The 19,110-nt window shown below is 51.7% G+C and overlaps 1 protein-coding gene across 1 annotated transcript in view; it reads left to right on the forward strand.

Moving 5' to 3' along the window:
* The first annotated feature begins 219 nt into the window (after nt 1–219).
* NTNG2 (netrin G2) overlaps nt 220–19,110 on the forward strand; it is a 47,923-nt gene continuing 29,032 nt past the window's right edge. The window contains 2 exon segments of the mRNA XM_033077737.2: nt 220–1,002; nt 3,633–4,724. Coding sequence (XP_032933628.1) covers nt 4,512–4,724 — 213 coding nt within the window. The 5' untranslated portion in view covers nt 220–1,002; nt 3,633–4,511.

Consider the following 19,110-nt stretch of genomic DNA (forward strand, 5'->3'; position numbering starts at 1 on the left):
GCAGCTGGAGCCTCCTCTGCCCCTCAGCACGGACACAACAGAGCTGACCTAAGCGAGCCCGGCTGCTTCCCCAGCCCCGTGCTGGAAGGTGCTGTCACACCTCACAGTCCAGCACGTTCATCCCCCACCTTTCCAAAGCAAAACCTGCTTCTGTTAAATCTCACAGCACATTCCCACCAGCATCAAGCATTTCCCAGCCATCTGATTTCCCCATCTCCGAGTTCCTGCTTTGTTTATCCTATTAATTCCAACCACCCCCTCTTCCCCCAACACACACGCACGCAGCCTCATTTACAGCATCTCCGCCAGCAGAAGCCTCCCCAAAATATTCAGGGCACACCAAGCGAGGACTTACACGTGTGGGGAAACCCTCGTGACTGGAGATTTTTTTTTTTTCCCTCTCTCGAGCAAACATGAGCTCATTATTTTAAATTTTTTTTTTAAGCTCTTAAAGGAAAAAAATAAAAGTGAAGCCCCGAGGAGCGGCATTCCCGGCTGCCGATATCCAGCCGGGGGCAGCGGGACGGCGCGGATGCTGCACCGGGAGCCGCGGGGCCGCCGGGGCTGAAGGCTCCCGCTCGCATCCTCCTCTTCCTCGGGTGGTTTTTCCCTCCCTCCTCCTCCTCCCCCCCTGCATTTCCTCCTGCACCTTTAAGAAGCCCATTGCCGCCGGTGGGATGGTGTGTGCTAAAGCTGCACAGAGGAAGTTACGCAGCCGGGATCAGGCACGGAGATAAAAGCTCCGATTGTGATTGAAAGTGAGAGCAAAAGGGATTTCAGCCTCGGCATTAACTTGCGAGGGGAGCCGGGATTGCACAAAGCTCCCCCGGCCATCTGCCCTTGGGGGCCGGCGGCGCAGCGCCTGCCCAGCTGGGCTGGACTGGGCTGGGCTGGGCAGGGCTGGGCTGGGCTGGGCAGGGCTGCGGGGTGTGTTTTGGGGGTTCCCCCGGCCCCGAAGTTGGCTGCTCCGCCGGCAGCCCCGCGCCGCAGAGCTCCCTCCCGGTAAGGACCCGCAGCGCCGGGGATGGGGGAAAGCGGGGGCGGAGGGGGGGCGGGCAGCGCCGGCATCTGCCCCAGCCCCGATCGCTGCGGCTCCCCCCGCGCCTCCCAAGTTGTTCCCACGCTTTCCTGGGGTGTCCCGCTCTCTGTCCCCCTCCCCGGAGCATCCCCGGCACATCCCGTCTCCCCGCCGCCGGGATGGGGTTTATTTTTCACTTCGGAGTTTGGGGGCTCGCCCATCCCGGGGCTCCGGCTCCTCCTGCCCCGCCGATCCCCTCCCCAGTGCGTGCAGCCCCCCGAAAGTCCTTTAGTGGGAAAGAAACCGGGGAGGATGGGGCGGAGCGGGAGCGGCATCGGGTTTTGCCGGGAACCGCGAATCCATCAGGGAGAGCGGCGGGATGCGAGCGGGATTGCCAGGTTTGCGCTGGGAGCCGCGCAGCGATATCGCCCCGTTATCACCCGCTATCACCCGCTATCACCCCGCTATCGCCCCGTTATCGCCCCGCTATCACCCCGCTATCACCCCGTTATCGCCCCGTTATCGCCCCGCTATCGGGGTTCGGGTTCCGTCCCCCCGCGGGTGTCCCCCGCTTCGCTGTCCAGGGCGCAGGGAAGGGATGGGCAGCCTGGGAAAGAGGAGAACAACTCCGGCTCCGTGAGCGCGGGGGGAGAGCGCAGAGTTCGTGGGGAGAGCAACACTTCTGAGAGAAAATTAAAAACTCCTTCATTGAGTTTACTTTCTGCTCTTAATCCGAGAGCTGCTCAGTTGTTGCTCAGCGTTGTCCCTTTATTTCAATAGGGTGTTAATCCAATAACAAGAAAAAAAACGGAGCCAGCTAAGTCAAGACACAATCTAATTTTGTGTTTTTTAATACTCTGGCTATCAGTCCCCAGTGAGTGCTGAGTACTCTTCAAAGAGAACAAAGAGCATTGATTCTATTTGTTCCCATGAACTGCAGTTTCTTAATAATACCAGGTGAAGATATATTTTCTAAGAACCAAACCAAATCAAGCAGGGTGAAACCTTTCATTTGGGGAGCCTCTCTGCCCCGTTTGCAGTATGTTGGCTCATTCCAGAGCAGCACTCCAACTATTTCTGCAAAGGGACTGGACTGGCTAAGTGAGTGTTGAGCTGCAGACTTCACCCCAAACCCGCTTGCCTGGCTGATGGGATGACAGTAAATGCATTTTTTCCAGCAAATTTTCATTTCCCTGGGAATCTGTGACATTTAGCCAGTGTAACAAGACACTAATAGATATTATAGATCCTTTCTACCTGGGTTTTTCCCTGACAGCCATTCAAGTGCAAAATGTAATTGTTGAGGCTGTGAAAATAGATCCATAAACTTAACAGCACTGGAGTCCTCATTAAAACTACCCTGCTTGTTTTCTACCCAGTACTGGAGTCTCTCACTCTCTGTTATCAGGCACTTGGCAGTGACCAGTTTGATGTAATAATTAGGAACTGACTTGTTATAACTGAAAAGACAGCTCTGATGTAAGTAGGACTTATAAACACTGTGTCACACTGGCTTATTATTTTTACTACATTTACTCATAATACAAAAATAGCAGCCAGTCTATTCTTTTTCTGGGAGTTTATTCAGGTCCAACGCAGCTATAACAGGCTCTTCGTTGAGAGCTGGCAATGAAGCATGAGAGACAGCTTCTCTTTTCTGAACTCATTCATCTCAATCAGCAATCTTACAAGCAAAAAGGGGGGAAAGGGAGATGGTAGCAGAGCGGTGTGAAGCCCCCGAACACGGATCAATGCATCTGTTAACCTGGAGTTTCTGAGCTTTAGTAACTGAGCTTCATGAGAAAGCAAATGCTAAGCATGCTGTTGAAACAGATACGCCTCAATTGTGAAAGAAAAGTTGGGGAAAGAAATGGAAAGGGAATTATCCAAAGGTAAATTTCTGTTCTGGATGTGTGCCTCCCACCTTCTTGGCTGAGATCTCCCTCCTGAATCTAATACTGAGAGAGGGTTTGACTTTCTCCCCCTCCTCGCTTCGGTTCTTTGTCATTTTGTTTTGTAATTACTTACAGTTTTTATAGGTCTACTGGAAAGACAACAAAATTGCAGAAATGTTGTTCTAACCTGAAATGAATACTGGGAAGGTCATTGCTCTTTGTATTAGGTGAACCTAAATGTTATTAGGACTTTAAATTGTTTTTTATTAAATGTTATTGTTCAGATAAATCATATGTGGGGATGCTGGACAATGTATCTGTCTCCCCAGCTGTCTTATTTATTTGCTTATCTTTTTAGGACTATCAATTTGTCTGTCTATCCCTACCCTGTCTGCATATTCCTCATCTTCTAATGACCCATAGCTGCTTCTTGATATTATTTGGAGACCCATTAGGGCTCCTGTTGTCCAGCTGCTGTTGCAAAGCAGATACCTTAAATTGGCCAGTGCTCCTTCCCTTCTCCCAGACAGCAGAAAAGCCATAAGCATCTTACTATGGATTGCTTTTTATTAAAGTTGTATATCTCCCTGTTACAAAAACCTGTCTGGTGGCTTGGCAAGCCCAGCTGAGGGCTCTGCCTCCTGAGGGACCCTTGTTCTTCTTCTTGCTCCAACTGTCCCCCTTTACTCCCACCTAATTTTTCTTCCAATTTCTTGCAGGTCCCTCCAGCTGATGAGCTCTGCTTTCGTCCTGACCATGAAAGAGAGAGGAGACCTCAGGTAGCCCCATGGCTTGCAGCTGAAGGCTTTGGGAACTTGGTGCTCCGTTGCCAAAAGGCAGAATTGGACAGGAATCCTCCCCACCACCACAGGACACAGCAGGAGAAGCCAAGGCCAGCCCTGCCCCTGTCACCCCAGTGACCACCCAGCGCCTGCTGCGACCACCACGGATCTGAGCACCCGACCCTGTCACGCTGACACAACCCTCCTTTGGGAAAAAGGAATTTTAGCTCCAAGCAGTCTCTCTTGTCAGAGTTGTACTGATGAGCAGATGCTCTATTTATTTTATGTGCTAATGTTCAAACACCCCAATAATTAAGGCAGACACAGTTTAAGGCACTTTCCACAGCGGCGCAGACCAGAAGGTTGAGGAAAACCTGATCCAGCACCATCTCACGGCCTCTCCAATTTACTCCTATCAAATTTCATCAGCAGCTCAGAACTTGATCTTTGTATTGATTGACTGGAGTCACCTCTAGATATTTTCATGCTGATTTGGAAGACCTTTCGTACAATAAAAGGGGGAAAAATGAGGTTAAGGAAGACTTTTGACCACTGATCAGCAACTCTGGCCAAAACTTTCCCAATCAAGTGAATTGCAAAGTTGGCTTCTGTGCCGAGAGAGGAACTTTCCACATCCAGACACAGCGTGCAGAGTGGGATCATCCCTGTTCCTGTGTGGATCTCCTTCAACTGGAGCATTTTTAGATGAGGAGTTTCCATGCTGATCCCGAGAGCCACCCCTAGCCCAGCAGCCGCCTTCCTCGGGACTGTCGGCACTGCCCTCGCCCAGGGACCCCGCGCCTGGCCGCAGCTGCCATGCTCTACCTGGCTGCTCTCCTCGTGCACTGCGTGCCCCTGGCCATGGGACAGTATGACATTTGCAAGTCCTGGGTGACCACGGATGATGGCCCCTCATGGGAGTTTTATGCTTGCCAGCCCAAGGCCATGAGGATGAAGGATTATGTGACCGTGCGGGTGGACCCGGCAGGAATCACCTGTGGGGACCCTCCGGAGAGGTTCTGCACCCATGTAAGTGTTTCCCTCCTTGTTTGCTGGCTTAGAACAGACTCTGCTGGTGGCTGCAGCCCAGGTGCCATTGTAAGGATGTTCTGGGTCAGGGTGGCCACGGTGGCCACTGCCTGGAGGTGTCTGCAGAGCGGGGAGAAGGCGCCCTGCCCATCCCGGTGCTGTGCCAGCCCTGCAGCAGGGATGGGGCTGGCATGCCAAGGGGAGGGTGAGGAGGAGCCAGGCAGGACTCAGCAAGTCCTGGGTGAGGTCTGGATTTTGGAAAAGCTCTGCCCCTGCATGCACATAACTTGCTAAAGCGTGGGGTGTGCTTCCCAGTCCCATCCCAAAGGGCTGCTCCAGCACTGCTGGGATTTTATAGGATGTGGGCACATGGTCTGAGTTTGAGGCAGTGAAGGGCAGGGCAGTGGGGTAGTTTGGCCCCTGCACACCCACAGCTGGTGTGACAGCCACAAATTTCACTAAAGCCCCTGGAAATGTGGTTCTCCCTCTCTGCTAGCCTCCACTTGAAAGGGCTCTGTGGATAGACATTTGCCCTTGTAGTTAAAATCTTTAACTTATTTTCTCTTAAATATTAATCATCGCATTTCATTCCGTGCACCACAAAGCTCAGCAGGAACATTTGATTTATAATTCACAAGGCTTTACATTGTTAAAGAGTTCAGGGGTCAAAGCAAAGAGCAAAACAGTAATGCCCCCTCCCAAAGGTCCCCCAGGAGTGGTCCTGGCACACGTTTAAGGGACAGACACCAGCCCAGCCCATGCTGGCAGGGTTTCCACTGGGCTGTGCACTGGACAAGGAGTGTCTTCTAAAAGAGTATATTATTCTTTTATTATAATGAGAAGGGGAGTTCTCCCTCTAAATCAGTTCAGGGAGTCCCATTTTCTATTCCCAGTGCTACCCCATGCCTTAGTTAGCCACCAAAGAAACACCCTGGGCCCAGCCAGTCAGGGCACCTCTTGAAAACCCAAGAGACAAATGCTCTTTCAACACCAAGGAATGCCAAACATTTATGACCATCAGAACATGCTGCCAGCAGTTACCCAGTTCCCTCCAGCCTAAGGGCTCTCATTAGTACCAGGGAAGACATTTCCACTAATTCCAGATAAGTAGCAGCTTTTCCTTTTAAAAGATCGTTTGAAAAGAAAGATTAAGTCCAAGGTTGCAAATAAAACCGTTAGCTATTGATGGGTCAGTCTGTATTTCCATTTATCTGACTGACTGCAGAAGGATTAAAAGGAGAACACCAGACTGCTTCCCACTACACTCACTGCAGCTCTTTGCAAACCCTCTCTGGTTAAGGATGCTCCAGACTTCAGCTCCACTGACCTCCAAAGAAGCAAAAGACACAAACTGCAATCAGCTCTGTGCATCTCCTGATTCAGTCAATACTGAGCTGAAATCTTTCTATTCTGGGCACCAGCAGTATTTCCTTGTAGCGTACGCCTGCCATGTGCTGTAACACTTGCAAACACCGTGTACAGCCGTGAATGAGAGCTACACAAATGCAAAACATGGATTTGCCTTCCTGTCCTTGCCTCACCCCAGCCTGGCCCGGCTCTCGCCTCCCAAAACAGAAACCAGCACTCACAGCAATGTCCCTGAGCATTTCCCTGGTGAAGAATCAAGCTAAGAACAGTAATAATATATTGCAAGGTGATGTTTAGATTTTTTTGGGGATGGGTTTGTGAGATACCACTGTATTGATGGCCCTTTCTTCCCCATCTCACGCCAGTGCTGTTCTCCCCAGAGGACTAAAGAGTTATAAAAAGGAAGCAGGGGAAGAGCAGCCCTGCTGAGGTGAGCAAGGAGCACACCCATCACTCAGGGCACAGAGCAGGAGGTGGCTGCAGGAGAGACCCAGGCTCCAATCCAGCCTTAGGACTGGAGTGCTGCGGGCTGGGAGGCCATCAAGGTAAATTTTCACGGCCTCTGTCACCGAGAATGACATGTGGCCACTTACTGCTGAGCATCCCCTTACGGTCAGTGGGAAGCGGAATCAGCAAGAAATGGCCCTTCCATCGCCGGTGCTGGGTGGTGACTTGACACCTATCGACGTGCGGGGAGGGGGAGCCGAGCCCGCAGAGGATGTGAGCCGAGTTTGCTCCCCCTGCACTAAGGAAGTGCTGGACAAAAATCGATGTCTCTGCCCACGGATCGTTACAGGCTCCGAGCCCCGGGCTCGCTGCGAGAGGGGAGGGCGAGCAGCTCGCACAAACCCTCGCTGCCAGCCTGCTCAGGTGCCTTTCGGTGTCCTGTTCTCCTTCCTCTTCAGGTTTTTAATTATTTCCTTGTAACAGGTGGGTTCTCATAGGAGCCTGGCCTTCCAGCAGAGAAGTTCTTACGGTGACTGTATTGCTTTCTTAGGTGTCTTTCAAAACAGCAGGGGACTGTCCGTGCAGTTAAACTCGCCTTACTCAGAATTAAGCGCAGCCCAGCGGGGCTCCTGCCCTGCTCAGACAGCTGCAATCAAAACTAAAGACGCACAAACAGCCCTCCATGCTCAAGGCAGGCAGACAGGAGTGAGCTGCCCCGTGTCCCCGTGCAGGGCAGAGTCCTGGTGGCAGCCAGGACCTTGTCAGACTGCCAGTGTGTCCTGCACAGCCCAGGGATCACACACTGCCCTGCCACAGCTCCTGCAGTGTTCACAAGACTTCTGCACCAGGAGGCTTCAAGAGATGGCAGGAATTATTTGGAGGACCGTCCTTTGTGTTTTATAGCAATTCTGGTCACATCTGGCTGCTTCCTTCTGATTGGGAAGTGTTTTGTTGCTTATTAAAGTCAAGGGTTTTGCTTTTTCCACAGTTTCTGAACCTGTTCCTATTCATGTCAGTGCCTTCCTGGCAGGTTCACCTGAAAAATGAATTGTACTTTGTCTCCTGGCAGGGCAGGGGGAGTGGTGGGAGCAGGAAGACAGATGGATAGGTAAATAAAAGCCTGAATGAAACTGAAAGTGTGACTGAAGACTAATAGGGAACAGATCTTTTAAACCAAGGATGTCGAGGGAGGGGTGAGACTTCAAAGATCACAGGCAGGGCACGGCCAGAGCAGCTGAATGTGGATTTCAAAGCAGAGGGGTTTGCAGGGCAGGCACAGCTGGGAAATGGCCGAGCTGCACATCCCATGGGGCAGAGGGGAGATGTGCTCCTTCACCTTCCCACCCTCCTGGGCAGGAGGAGGAGGAGGAGGGTGGCACAGCTGCCAGGCTGCTCCCAGGTGTTGAGCTGCTCTGAGATGCTGAAGCATTTCTTTGATACCGAGCAGGGACCTTGGGGAGTTTCACTTTCCAGCGTCAGCGTTTTGCACACAGGATAAAAATTCCTCAGGTTTTGTGGGGAATTCACACATGGGGCTTGCAATGGGGAGCAGACACCAAAGCTCAGCCCCAGCTCCTTGCAGCTCAAGGGGTTTCCAAATCATCCCAGCAGAAACAAGGAGAGGTGTCCGTACCAGACGGTCATTATGGGATGGTTTTGCTGCTCCTTGACATCCCAGTGAAAACACAGGGAACCCACCCTGCTGCAGGAATGGGAGCCTTTCCCCACCCCCCCAAGGTGTCAAGACAGTATTTCTTGTTCTGACAACACTCTTTGATGCAGGGCCGAGCTCTCAGCCCATATTGATGGGTCAGGGGTATTTTTATTTGGCGTCAGCATTGTTTCATCAGCTAATAGAGCTTGTTGACTTTGGCACGGGTACATGAAAGGGAAAGGCTTTATTTATTCATTACACATGCAGCCAAATTGGATGTTTAGTTTAATTCTTAGCTAAACTTTTCTGAATGACATGTGGTTATAAGGCTTGTACTAAAGGACTGTTTCTCCTGTGGACTGGGTGCTAAAATTGGAAAAAGCAGACAAACCTTTGGGCTGAGAAATCCTTTTCCCTGCATTTTTAGCCCATCTCATACAACTCTATCTTCGTACACTTGTTTAGGTGCAAAAAAACGGATTGTGGGTTTAGGGATGATTAAAAGCCAGAAGTTTTTAAAGTAAGAAGGGAAAAACAATTGCTTCAGCAATGCTCTTCCAAAAGCATTTTTAAAGATGCAGCATGTTCTGGTGGTAAAAGGATGGATTCATCCCTTCTGGTACCCTGAGCCCTGTCCCAGCCCACCAGAGTTCTGCCTTGTTTTGAGTAGAACCAGGGGGCAAAGCACGAGGTATTCTCAGCCTTTTGACTGCCCTAGGGTTCAAGAACATCCTTGGGCTGAGCAGAGCCTGCATACAAGTCCAATGGAAAATCCTTTCCAAGAAAAGCAGATATTCTCCCTCCTCCTTGAATAAATCAGCACTACCCACTGCTGGTTACAAACCCATCCTTGGCCGTTTGGGGGGAGCTGGAACTCCCCTTTGCCCTTCAGTGTGGAACCCATATGGCCCCGGGGACGATCACTTTATGCCAAAATTCAGCAGCACAAGAAATTCACTCTCTGCTGTCAGATCACCTGTGACACCCCTGGCAGGATGGAAGGACCTGACTTTCTTTTCACAGCTGCAAAGTGCTAACAGCCCTTCTTCCTCCTCAAAGCCTCCAGCCCATTAAATTAACACTTGGGAAATGCTCCCCTTTCCTTTGAGGAAAGCCTGGAAAAGACAACTTGCTGCCATTTCCACCAAGAGGAAGGTTTTCCAATCCACCCCTTGTACCCATCGTGGCACTGCTTTTGAGTGTGGGAGGAAGACTTGGAGCCTTTTGGTTCTGTTCCCACCCTTAATCACTCCTCAGCATCAGGGTTGCTGCAGAGGACACTGTTTGAAGTCAGCATTAGTGGCTCCTTGCCCTTGGGGCCAGACCCTTGGGTTGTGCATTATTAGCTGCTCAGCAAATTACACACTGCTCTTCTCCTGCCACTGAGGCTTCTTCAGAGTGCAGCAGGATCTTGGTGTTTTAAAAGGAAAGACAGAAAAATGAAAGAATACAATTCAGCTTCAAATTAGAGAGTGCTGAGCAAACGGGATTTTTCCTCAACAGCCTGTAACAATTTCCTTAAATGCCCAGTTCGGGATTCATCTTGTTGTAAAGTGGGATGCTACTCCCCTAACAAGGATCATTTCCACTTGCTGATAGAAAAGACACAGTGATAAAAATGAAGCTGTCAAGTAGATTTAATTGGTACAGTGAGCAGAAAGTTTCCCCCTACCTTGAAAGTGTTCAGGAAGAGAAAACTACTTTTAAGAAAAGCTTTGCTGTTCAAAGGGAACAGTGTTCAGATGGAAAAACAGAAAACGGACTGAAGACTGGGTGGGAAGTGTGGCCAGAGCTGGGAGAGCAGTTCTTACAGCAGCCCTTATACAGCAGCTCCAGGTACCACAGCTTTCCATAGTCAACTTTTGAAGCCAAAGGTATTCAGGGGAATCCTTCCTATTTATTTATTTGAAAATCTGCGTATCTGCCTAGATTTTCCAATAAACTTTAAAAGGATTTCTCCCTACAGAAAATCCTGCCTGGGTGGGAAGGAGTGCTCTCCTACCACACTCTGGTTTCCCTGAGTAAAGTCCAGTTCTAAGCTTAGTTTCAGAACCAAACCACCCTTTTACCACCAGCCTTTTGAGATGTGAAGCTTTGGCTGACCCAGTTCCTCGGGCAGTTCAACACAGAGTGCAGGTTTCTGTGTTGGAAAAGACCAAAGAGGATTTTTTCCTCCCCAAACTGCACAGCACTGCTGGGTGACCACCCTGGAGACGTCTTTGGGGAGAAGCTACTGCCTGCAAAACCCCGGCAAACAGCAACTTGGGCTTCCAGCCTTCACCCCAGGTAGATGAGCCATCCCCTGCAGCCTCAGACATGTCTCACGAGGTTCCCACTCGTCCCTCATCTTCCAGGCAGGGTCCCCAGAAGGGACAATTGCAGCACTGACCCCACTCCTGCCCTGCTCCACTGCCCTGCCCTTGCTCCAGCGTTTGGCACTGGTGCCTCTGCACATCTGCTCAGTGCTGCCCATGGCCAGGCTTAGGGGAACCTCCCCTCTTGGCTCTGGAGTGGATTTCTGCATTGCTCAGCTGTCCCAGGCAGGCTCCAGGCACAGGAGCTCAGCACTGCAGAGTCATGGGGCTGGGGCTCATCCCTGCTGGCTCCCACCCATGCAGGAGCAGCCTTCCCTCAGCTCCACACACGGTGCCACCACTCCAGCCCGTGGCAGCATGCAGCAGAGGGTCTGTGCTGCCCTGTGCTCAGCTCCACAGGGATGCTGCCACCACCCTGTCCAGTCCTGCCTTGACACTTCCACATCCCAAAGGGCGAATTAGCACAGATTCAACTGGTTTCTACTCCAGCCAAAGGGTTTGTAACTCCCCATCTGCTGGCTGAGTCAGCTGCTTCAGCTCTGTAGTGCTGCCAGTCGGGAGGTTTGGGGAGCTCTGTGTGAGGAGAGGATCACTGTTGGGGTCTCAGGGACAGCCAGGACATGTTCTGGGCTGACACAACTCAATCCAAACCTCTGACAGGCACCTGCTGAATTGCTCCCCTGAAACAGAGCATAAAGCAGCCAGATGCTTTGCACACAGCAGCAAAGGCAGAGCCCTTGATGCAGCAGCCAGACACAGGGGCCCTGAGCAGAGGCTGGTGTGGGTGCAGGGGTACCCATCCCCCAGCTGTGCCCCCTCCACAGAGGCTCTGGGCAACATCTGCACCTCCATTTGAGTTGCACAGCACAGCCACCACTCCCTCCCCTTTCCCACCCCCAGGCTCTGCATCCTGCCCTCCCCCATTCAAACTATCAGGGCCTCTCTTACAGAATAAATTATTAATAGCGGCGTAGCGAGCCTCTCTGCAAAGGCTGCATGTATTGAGCTTACAAGGCGCACAAGCTTTTAGAGAGCAGGACACTTTTCCTACTTCCTAAGCATTTTCTTAGTCCTGAATCAATAATGCACTCACAGCCCTGCACACAGGTCGCTGCTGCTGTGCTCCTGCTGCTGGGGGCTGCGGACACGAACACATCTCTGTAGCAAGATGCAAGGGCTTCATAATCTGGCAGGGAAGGGATGGGGCGGAATCCAAGCAGCTTAATTTGTAAACAAGCTTCAGGGAAGTGCCCTGGGAAGAGCAAAGCTTGCAAGTCCCTGGTACAGAAAGCCTGAGTTTGGAGACAAGCTAAAAAGCAGTCAATGGGATTAATCTGTCATGTTTTTGAATGTGTGCCCACGGCTGCCAGCTGAGGGGTGTCTGGTTTATCTGATCCCAGGCTTTAGGTCACCCTGCAGCCCCCAGTGCCAAAGGGGGAGGTTGAGGGGTGCAGCCCCAGCAGGGAGGTGGGGGTGGAGGTGAGCCCAGGGCGGCAGGAGGGATGGGGTTAGAGCAGCTCACCGGGGGATTAGCAGTTCACAAAGAAAGAGCTGCTCAAAAATGATTCCATGGGAGGCCGGGCTGCTGCGGGTGATGTGTGTGTATCCCCAGCACAGATGAGATTATCTGCTTAGGAGTGGAATTTTCCGGGCGGCGTTAACCCCTGTGCTGCCCCCAAATCTGCTGCAGGCGCCTCTCGGTGCTGGGCAGGGGATCCAGCACCACCCAGGCCACTCCAGGGCTTTGGAAATGGCAGTGCTGCTTCCAGGCCACTCTGCAAACAGCATGCCTGGGACCCTTCTTGGAGAGGTCACCCGTGGACTGGGCTGGTTTGAGGCTGGAGGCTGAAATTCCCGTGTAACCAGATTTTTCTGCTCCTGGCTTAGCCAGAGTGGGCGTGAGGGGATTTGTGTCGGTGCAGGAGCGAGGGTGGACAGGTGACTTGGGTCAGCCCTTGTGCGTGACAAGCTGCATCTCCCTCTGGGTCCTCCCTTTGTGCAGAGGTTGCTGCTCCTGCCTGGATGTCACCCTTTGGCCGAGGTTGTGTCATTTACAGTGCAAAGACCAGTTCAGACCACAGGGAGAGTTTCAGAGGCAGCGTGGGATGAGAGCAGAGATTTCCTGAAGTCTCACATCAAGGTTGGGTGAGGAAGCCACTACTTTGCCCTGCTGCAGGTGCCTGGGGGATTTCAGTGCTCAGAAAGGTGGAGCCCTCCATGCCCAGAGCAGCCCAGATGTGCTCCTGAATCCCTCCCTGCCTCCATCTCCCCATCTGGAGACAGGACACTGCCCTGCCACCAGCCCACCCTGTCTGGCACAGTGATGTCTCCCCAGGGCTGGTGGAGAGAAGGGCACAGTGCTGAGCCTGGATGAAATACGAACGAGATGCTTCTCGAATTCAGAGCAGGCTGGAGGGGGAAGGGGAAGAGCAGCCACGAGTAGGGCTTGAATCTCTTCTCTGGCGGAGAGACGGGCCCAGGGGAGCCCGAGAGCCTTGAACGAGCGGCGCTGCTCGGTGAATGAGGATCTGCTTCAGGCCAAAGGGAAGAGGCAAAACAGAAAAATGTCTCACTGAGCTGTCCTGGTGTCTCACCCCGAGGCAGCGGGGTCGGTTCTGCTGACTCACGCTCTCCCAAAGCCTGCACACAGGCAAAGCCTGTCCTAACACCCCAGCCAGGGGTGACCTTGTGCTCGGACAGCCTCGGATCCGGCAGGAAGGGGAAGGAAGCGGAGAAGCAATCAATCCCCCAAACCACGGCCGGGGAGGAGATGGAGGGTGTGACATTCGGCTGAGCCAGAATTAGCAGCAGATCTGTGGAGGGACCCCATTTCCACCCTATTAATAATTCATCCCAGCTCTGCCTTTACCTGCTCATAAACAGCAAACAGCTTGTTAGCGAGGACGGTTTTCTCCCCTTTTGCTGTCTCTGCCTTAATAAGAGCCCCTTGCAGATGGCTGGGGGAGGGAGGGGGCAGGGGAAGGACACATGAGCGAGCAAAACAGCCCTCCCTGACCTTCAAATCCCATCCCATCCCATCCCATCTCCATCCCCATCCCCAACTGCCTTTCCCCAGCAGAGATGAAACTGTGAAATAACCTCTCACTGATGCCCAAGTGCCATGCCAGAACCTTCCTACCCACATGGGCCACCTCAAAACATCCCTTTGGAGGGTCACAGGACAGAGGAGAATGATGCCTGGAGGATGTGCCAATGAAGGCTTGGCTGGAGCATTCCCAAGTGGCTCTCAGGCTGCAGCCACTCAGGCAGCCCACGGGAAAACTGCATTTTCCATCTTCTACCTTATGAGACAGCTTCTGTCTTATCTAAAATACAGAAAGCTTGACCAAAACAACAACAACAACAAAAAAAGTAGAAAACAGCATCTTGAAGAAAGACTCCCCAGAGTCTCCACAGTCCAGTGCTGTGGTGTTGGCCCCATTAGGGACCTCTCCCTGCACTCTCACAGGCATCCCAAAGCTGTTCCTGAGAGGATTTCCAGGTTCAAGTCACAGCTGTGCAGTGGGGAAAGCCCATGGCCCACTTGGGGGACAGGGGAATCAGGGCAAGAAGAGTGGACCTAGCCAGGCAGATCCCAGTGTCCCCCATGTCCCTCAGAGCAGGGCACAGACCTCCACCTGGGCTCACAGGGAAGGGGATTTGTGGGGTTCTTTGGCATAAGAGGGGCCTTGTGTTTCTCCTGATCCCTCTCCATGCTCCCAGCCCTCTCTGCAGTCAGTTATGCCACTTGCCAGCTGTTGGAAATAATAGCTGCAAATTAATTACGGTTGTTTCACCCCTCTGATCCCTCCCAGCCCATGAATAGAGTGAAAATTAATTGTCAGAGAGTATTTCCAGCTCTCTTAGAGTCCCACCTTGGCCACTGGCAGGTTACGGTTTATGCCCTAAAGCATGAGATTTAATTACTCACAAATGTTATTTTTGATCATAAAATCACCTTGTCTTGTCATAAATCCAGACAGAGCAGTTGAACCCTCAGGATCAGGAGCAGCAAGAGTGAAAACACCCTGAAACGTCATTAGGACGAGCCTGTGTTTTCTCCTGGGTAAATGCAATTCTGTTTGGGAAGCAGCAGCACGTCCTGGAGTGATTATTGGAAGAAAAGCCAAGGAAGTCTCCCAGAACACACATCACTCAGGGTGGCCCTTGTGAGGAATTTGTGTTGCAGAAAATAGGTTGAACTCAGTGTCACTGGGGAGGTTAAGGGTGCCTGGCACTGGAGCTGGGTCTGGCACCTTCCCTGCTCAGTGGGTGATGTCCCTGTGCTGGCCAACACCAGAGCAAAGCCCAGCCCAGCCTGCAGGGAAAATGAGAACCCTGGAAAGCCCTGGCAGAGTCAGGAAAGCTGGGGCAGGGGATGGGAGGGAAGTGAAGCCCCACAGCTCAATCTCTGTGTGAGCTGGGGGCACTCAGCAGTGTCAATCAGGAAAGAAATTTTGCTGGGAACATCATTTCAGCTCCATCCTGCTGTCTGTGGAGCTGGACAGGGGGAGGGAGAGGGGAAAATAAAACCTGGGGAGGAAGTGTGGTTCAGAACATCCCCAGGACAGGCAGGGATGGAGGGGGGTGGCCCTGCTCCCCTCTGCAGGTTGGGGACCCCCATGTCCCGTGGCCACCAGCCCTCCCCTGCAGGCTGCAGGACACCTGCAGTGACCGCTCCACAGCAGGGACATTATCAGGGCAGGAGGGATCAGGTGCACGTGGAGATTCTGCTGATCCCTTGCTTTTTGCAGGATTTGGAGGAAATTTGATACCAATTTCAGGACTTGGTTGCAGCACGAGGAAAAGCGGGGACTTTGTGAACCTAATCTGCTGCCCTTTGAGAAGAAGCTCAAAGGCAGCATTGTGGGTGTCCTGAGGGAAGCAGAAGGGCCTTGGGATGATCCTGAGGGAAGCAGAAGGGCTTTGGGTGTCCCAAGGGAAGCAGAAGGGCCTTGGGATGTTCTGAGGGAAGCAGAAGGGCCTTGGGGTGTTCCTGAGGGAAGAAGAAGGGACTTGGGACGTTCCTGAGGGAAGCAGAAGGGCCTTGGGATGTTCCAAGGGAAGCAGAAGGGCCTTGGGATGTTCCTGACGGAAGCAGAAGGGCTTTGGGATGTTCCCAAGAGCAGCAGAAGGGCCTTGGGATGTTCCTGAGGGAAGCAGAAGGGCCTTGGGTGTCCCAAGGGAAGCAGAAGGGCCTTGGGATGTTCCTGAGGGAAGCAGAAGGGCCTTGGGATGTTCCTGAGGGAAGCAGAAGGGCTTTGGGATGTTCCTGAGGGAAGCAGAAGGGCCTTGGGATGTTCCAAGGGAAGCAGAAGGGCTTTGGAATGTTCCAAGGGAAGCAGAAGGGCCTTGGGATGCTCCTGAGAGCTCCCTAAGCATAACAGCTGGATGGGGTGGGGGCTACAGAGGGAATTGTCCCCTCCTGGGTGCAGGAGGAGGTTCAGATCAAGGTTTCCTTGGTCATGAGCAATCCCAAGAAGGGAAGGAGGTTCCCGTGCTGTCACCTGCCTCTTCTGGCTCTGCAGGCTCTTTGGGGGTCTATCAAACAGCCCCCCATCCCAACCAGTGCCAGATCTTGCAGGAGAGGTCTCTGGTTGGGTTTGAGAGCCAGTTCTTAGAGGAAAAAACCATTCCAGAAGAAAGTACCCAAGAGGAACCCACACAACAGCACTGATCTTTGTGCTGAAGAAACAGATTTAACTTTTTCCCCTTTAATAAAAATCTTCCTATAAAACACCAAGGATTTCCACCCCCAATTAAAAAAAAGACAAAATTTTGTTTTCCAAAACTCATCCAGGTTGATGAGACCTTGTCATTACTCTTACTGGGAGACTAATTAAAAACAAGTGGTCATAGGGTGCTCTAGGTTTTGGCAGAGGCCTTGGCTTAAAACCAAGTCCATGAAGCAGAAGAGACCCCCAAAAGCAAAGGAAGCCCAGGGGGGAGTTCCCAAGATACCAAACAAATCACACCAGGTATGAGAGCTGTGATTGAGCATCCTTGGCTGAGCAGTACAAACTCTCACATCATCTACTTATTTTTCCTTGCTCAAATCTTGTTTTTTTTTTCCCCTTTAATATTATTATTATTATTATTATTTTTCTCTACTGTGCAGCTAGTGGTTGCAATTGCTTTCCAGCTTCCCTTTGGCATGGAGATCTAAAAGCTGCAGTCTTATTTTTGTGCAGCTTTCACCATTCACAACAGATGTCTAGTTTGTTTAAAATATTCAACAGCCTAATGATTAATCAAGCAATTGCACCTACAAAAATATATAATTTTATGCTATGAGGCTTAAAAATGGTATTATCTGCTAGGGAAAAAAAAAAAAAAAGTAACGTTTGCGCTCATTAAGAGTGCTAAAAACCACCTAGGCTTTGTAAAACTGAGGCCTTTTGTTGTGGCTGGTTTCCCCCATTCCCCCCCTTCCCAGCAAGGTGGGGAGCAGCTTCTCTGCAGCATCCTGGATTCCTGTCATCCTGCTTTGTCAGACCAATATCTTGTTTCTTATAAGAAATCCTCCTCCTCAAGGGGCAGGTCTGCTGTCACCTTCAGAAAGTTCCTTTTGCAGCATTTCTGCCCAGAACTGACTCCAGGCACCAAGAGGAGGCAGAACCAAAGGCTGGGTCAGCAGTCACCAGGGCTGGACACGTTTCCAGCTCAAGGACTGGGCCCATGGGAGCCTCCTGGGTGCACCTGGACCAGGAAAACCCCCAGGATCACTCCAGGCTGGGGATGAAGGATGGAGGGCAGCCCTACCAAGGAGGATGCAGAGTCCCAGGATCTGAAGAGGGTCTACAGGAAAGATGGGAAGGGCTCTTTATCATGAATTGTAGTATTAGGACAAGGGATAATGGTTTTAAACTAGAAGAGAGCAGATTCAGATTAGCTGTAGGGAAGAAAACTTTTATACTGAGTGTGATAAAAATACTGGCATGGTAAAACCTCAAAGGTGATGGATGTCTCATCTGTGGAAAGGCTGGATGGGGCTTTGAGCAGCCTGACCTAGCTGAAGATGCCCTTGCCCATGGCAGGGGGGTTGGACTAGTCCCTTAAAAGTCCCTTCCAACCCAAACCACTCTATGATTTGGCTCACAGAGGCACAACCTTACCAGGATGCCATTTTTTAGGACATTGTGTCCTCACAGTTTGTCCCCTGGAGATCTGCCCTTTTGGGCTGAGCTGGGGCTAAGCAAGGCTGCAGCACTCTTTGGTACAACCCCAAAAAGTGCACAACCAGGAGAGCTGGAGCGCTTGAAATCTGCAATGTTTAGTTGCTGTGAGGACACTCACGACTGATTTAATAGCGTGAGATTCAAAGTGAACTGGTTTATTTTAAGCTCACTGAGACCAAGTTTGCCTGGCTAATGCATCCTGACTTTTAGATTGAAGACTTAAATATCTCAAGACTTTGGACAGATTCTTTGGAGGACACACGGCTTGGAGGAGGAAACCAGATTCAAAAATAATACCTGGACTTGTTTCAATAGTGCTATATCTGATCTTACCAGGACCAAGGGAGCAGCCAAAATGTGACCATCTGTTTCCGCTCCCCCTGCCCTCCTGGCTGACTCCAAACCACCCCCCCAGCACAAAAGGCATCGAGCATCCCGCAGAGGAAGGACAATTCAATAAAGCTAACCCCAAAAAGGAACACTTCATTTTAGCAGAGGAAGCCGTAGTGATGTGACTCACTCGGTGGCTTTTGAGGCTCTCCCCCACCTTGGGGGTTATTTCTGAGTTTGCCCTGTTACAACCATGCCACCTCTTGAGCTGTTTGCCTCCCCAGAGCATCAGGGTGGTTAAAGAGATCTTTGGGGGTGCTGCCTGCTGAGCTGAGCACGCTCCCAGGTTGGGGCTGTGCACCTCCATTCCCTGGGATGAGCATATGGCACACAGGCAGGGTTTTCTCTCTGCTTCTCCCTGCTCCTGACCCTGCCAGCGACGTGCCTGGCCAGCCCTGCTCCTCCAGACAGGACATGGTGAGGAGGATCATGCTTGATCACACTCAGCTGCTTCCCTCACTGCTCCAGGGAAATCTGTCCCGCCTCCCATCCTGGCCAGGGTAACATTTCCTTATCGTGGTTTCATCCTTCATTTGTTTAATTTGGCCACTCCAAACAAAGCACTGATAGGAGCATCCTCCTCAGCCCTGGAGGTGGCCACTGTGGCCATGCTGGGGACAGCTCAAGTGGCAAACACTCGGTGAGATTCATCTCACACCAGCTCAAGGGCTGTGTGGAGCACACAAGGAAAGGAAGGCAAGACAGCTCTGAGACAGACTCTGCTCAGACACAGGCACTGAGCAGCAAGGCAGGTTTGTCAGGGAGTTTTCTGCTGCCATCCCAAGCCAATTCTCCACCTGCTGCTCCCTCCTTCAGACAAGTGGCAAAAATGGACCTCGGGGATGGTCTTTTCAGGACTGTCCTATTAAGCCATCTGTATGGCCACATTGACAGGAGGACCATACTGCAGCACAATATGTTGCCTCAGCACAGGAAACACACTCAGAGCCCCCAGCACTTGAGCTGAGGGGGATTTTTCTGCCTTTTCCCTCAGCCACCACTGAAAAGCTGTGCTGAGAGGCAGCTCCATCCCC

The sequence above is a fragment of the Catharus ustulatus genome, chromosome 21, assembly GCF_009819885.2.
Source record: "Catharus ustulatus isolate bCatUst1 chromosome 21, bCatUst1.pri.v2, whole genome shotgun sequence".
Classification (NCBI taxonomy): domain Eukaryota; kingdom Metazoa; phylum Chordata; class Aves; order Passeriformes; family Turdidae; genus Catharus; species Catharus ustulatus.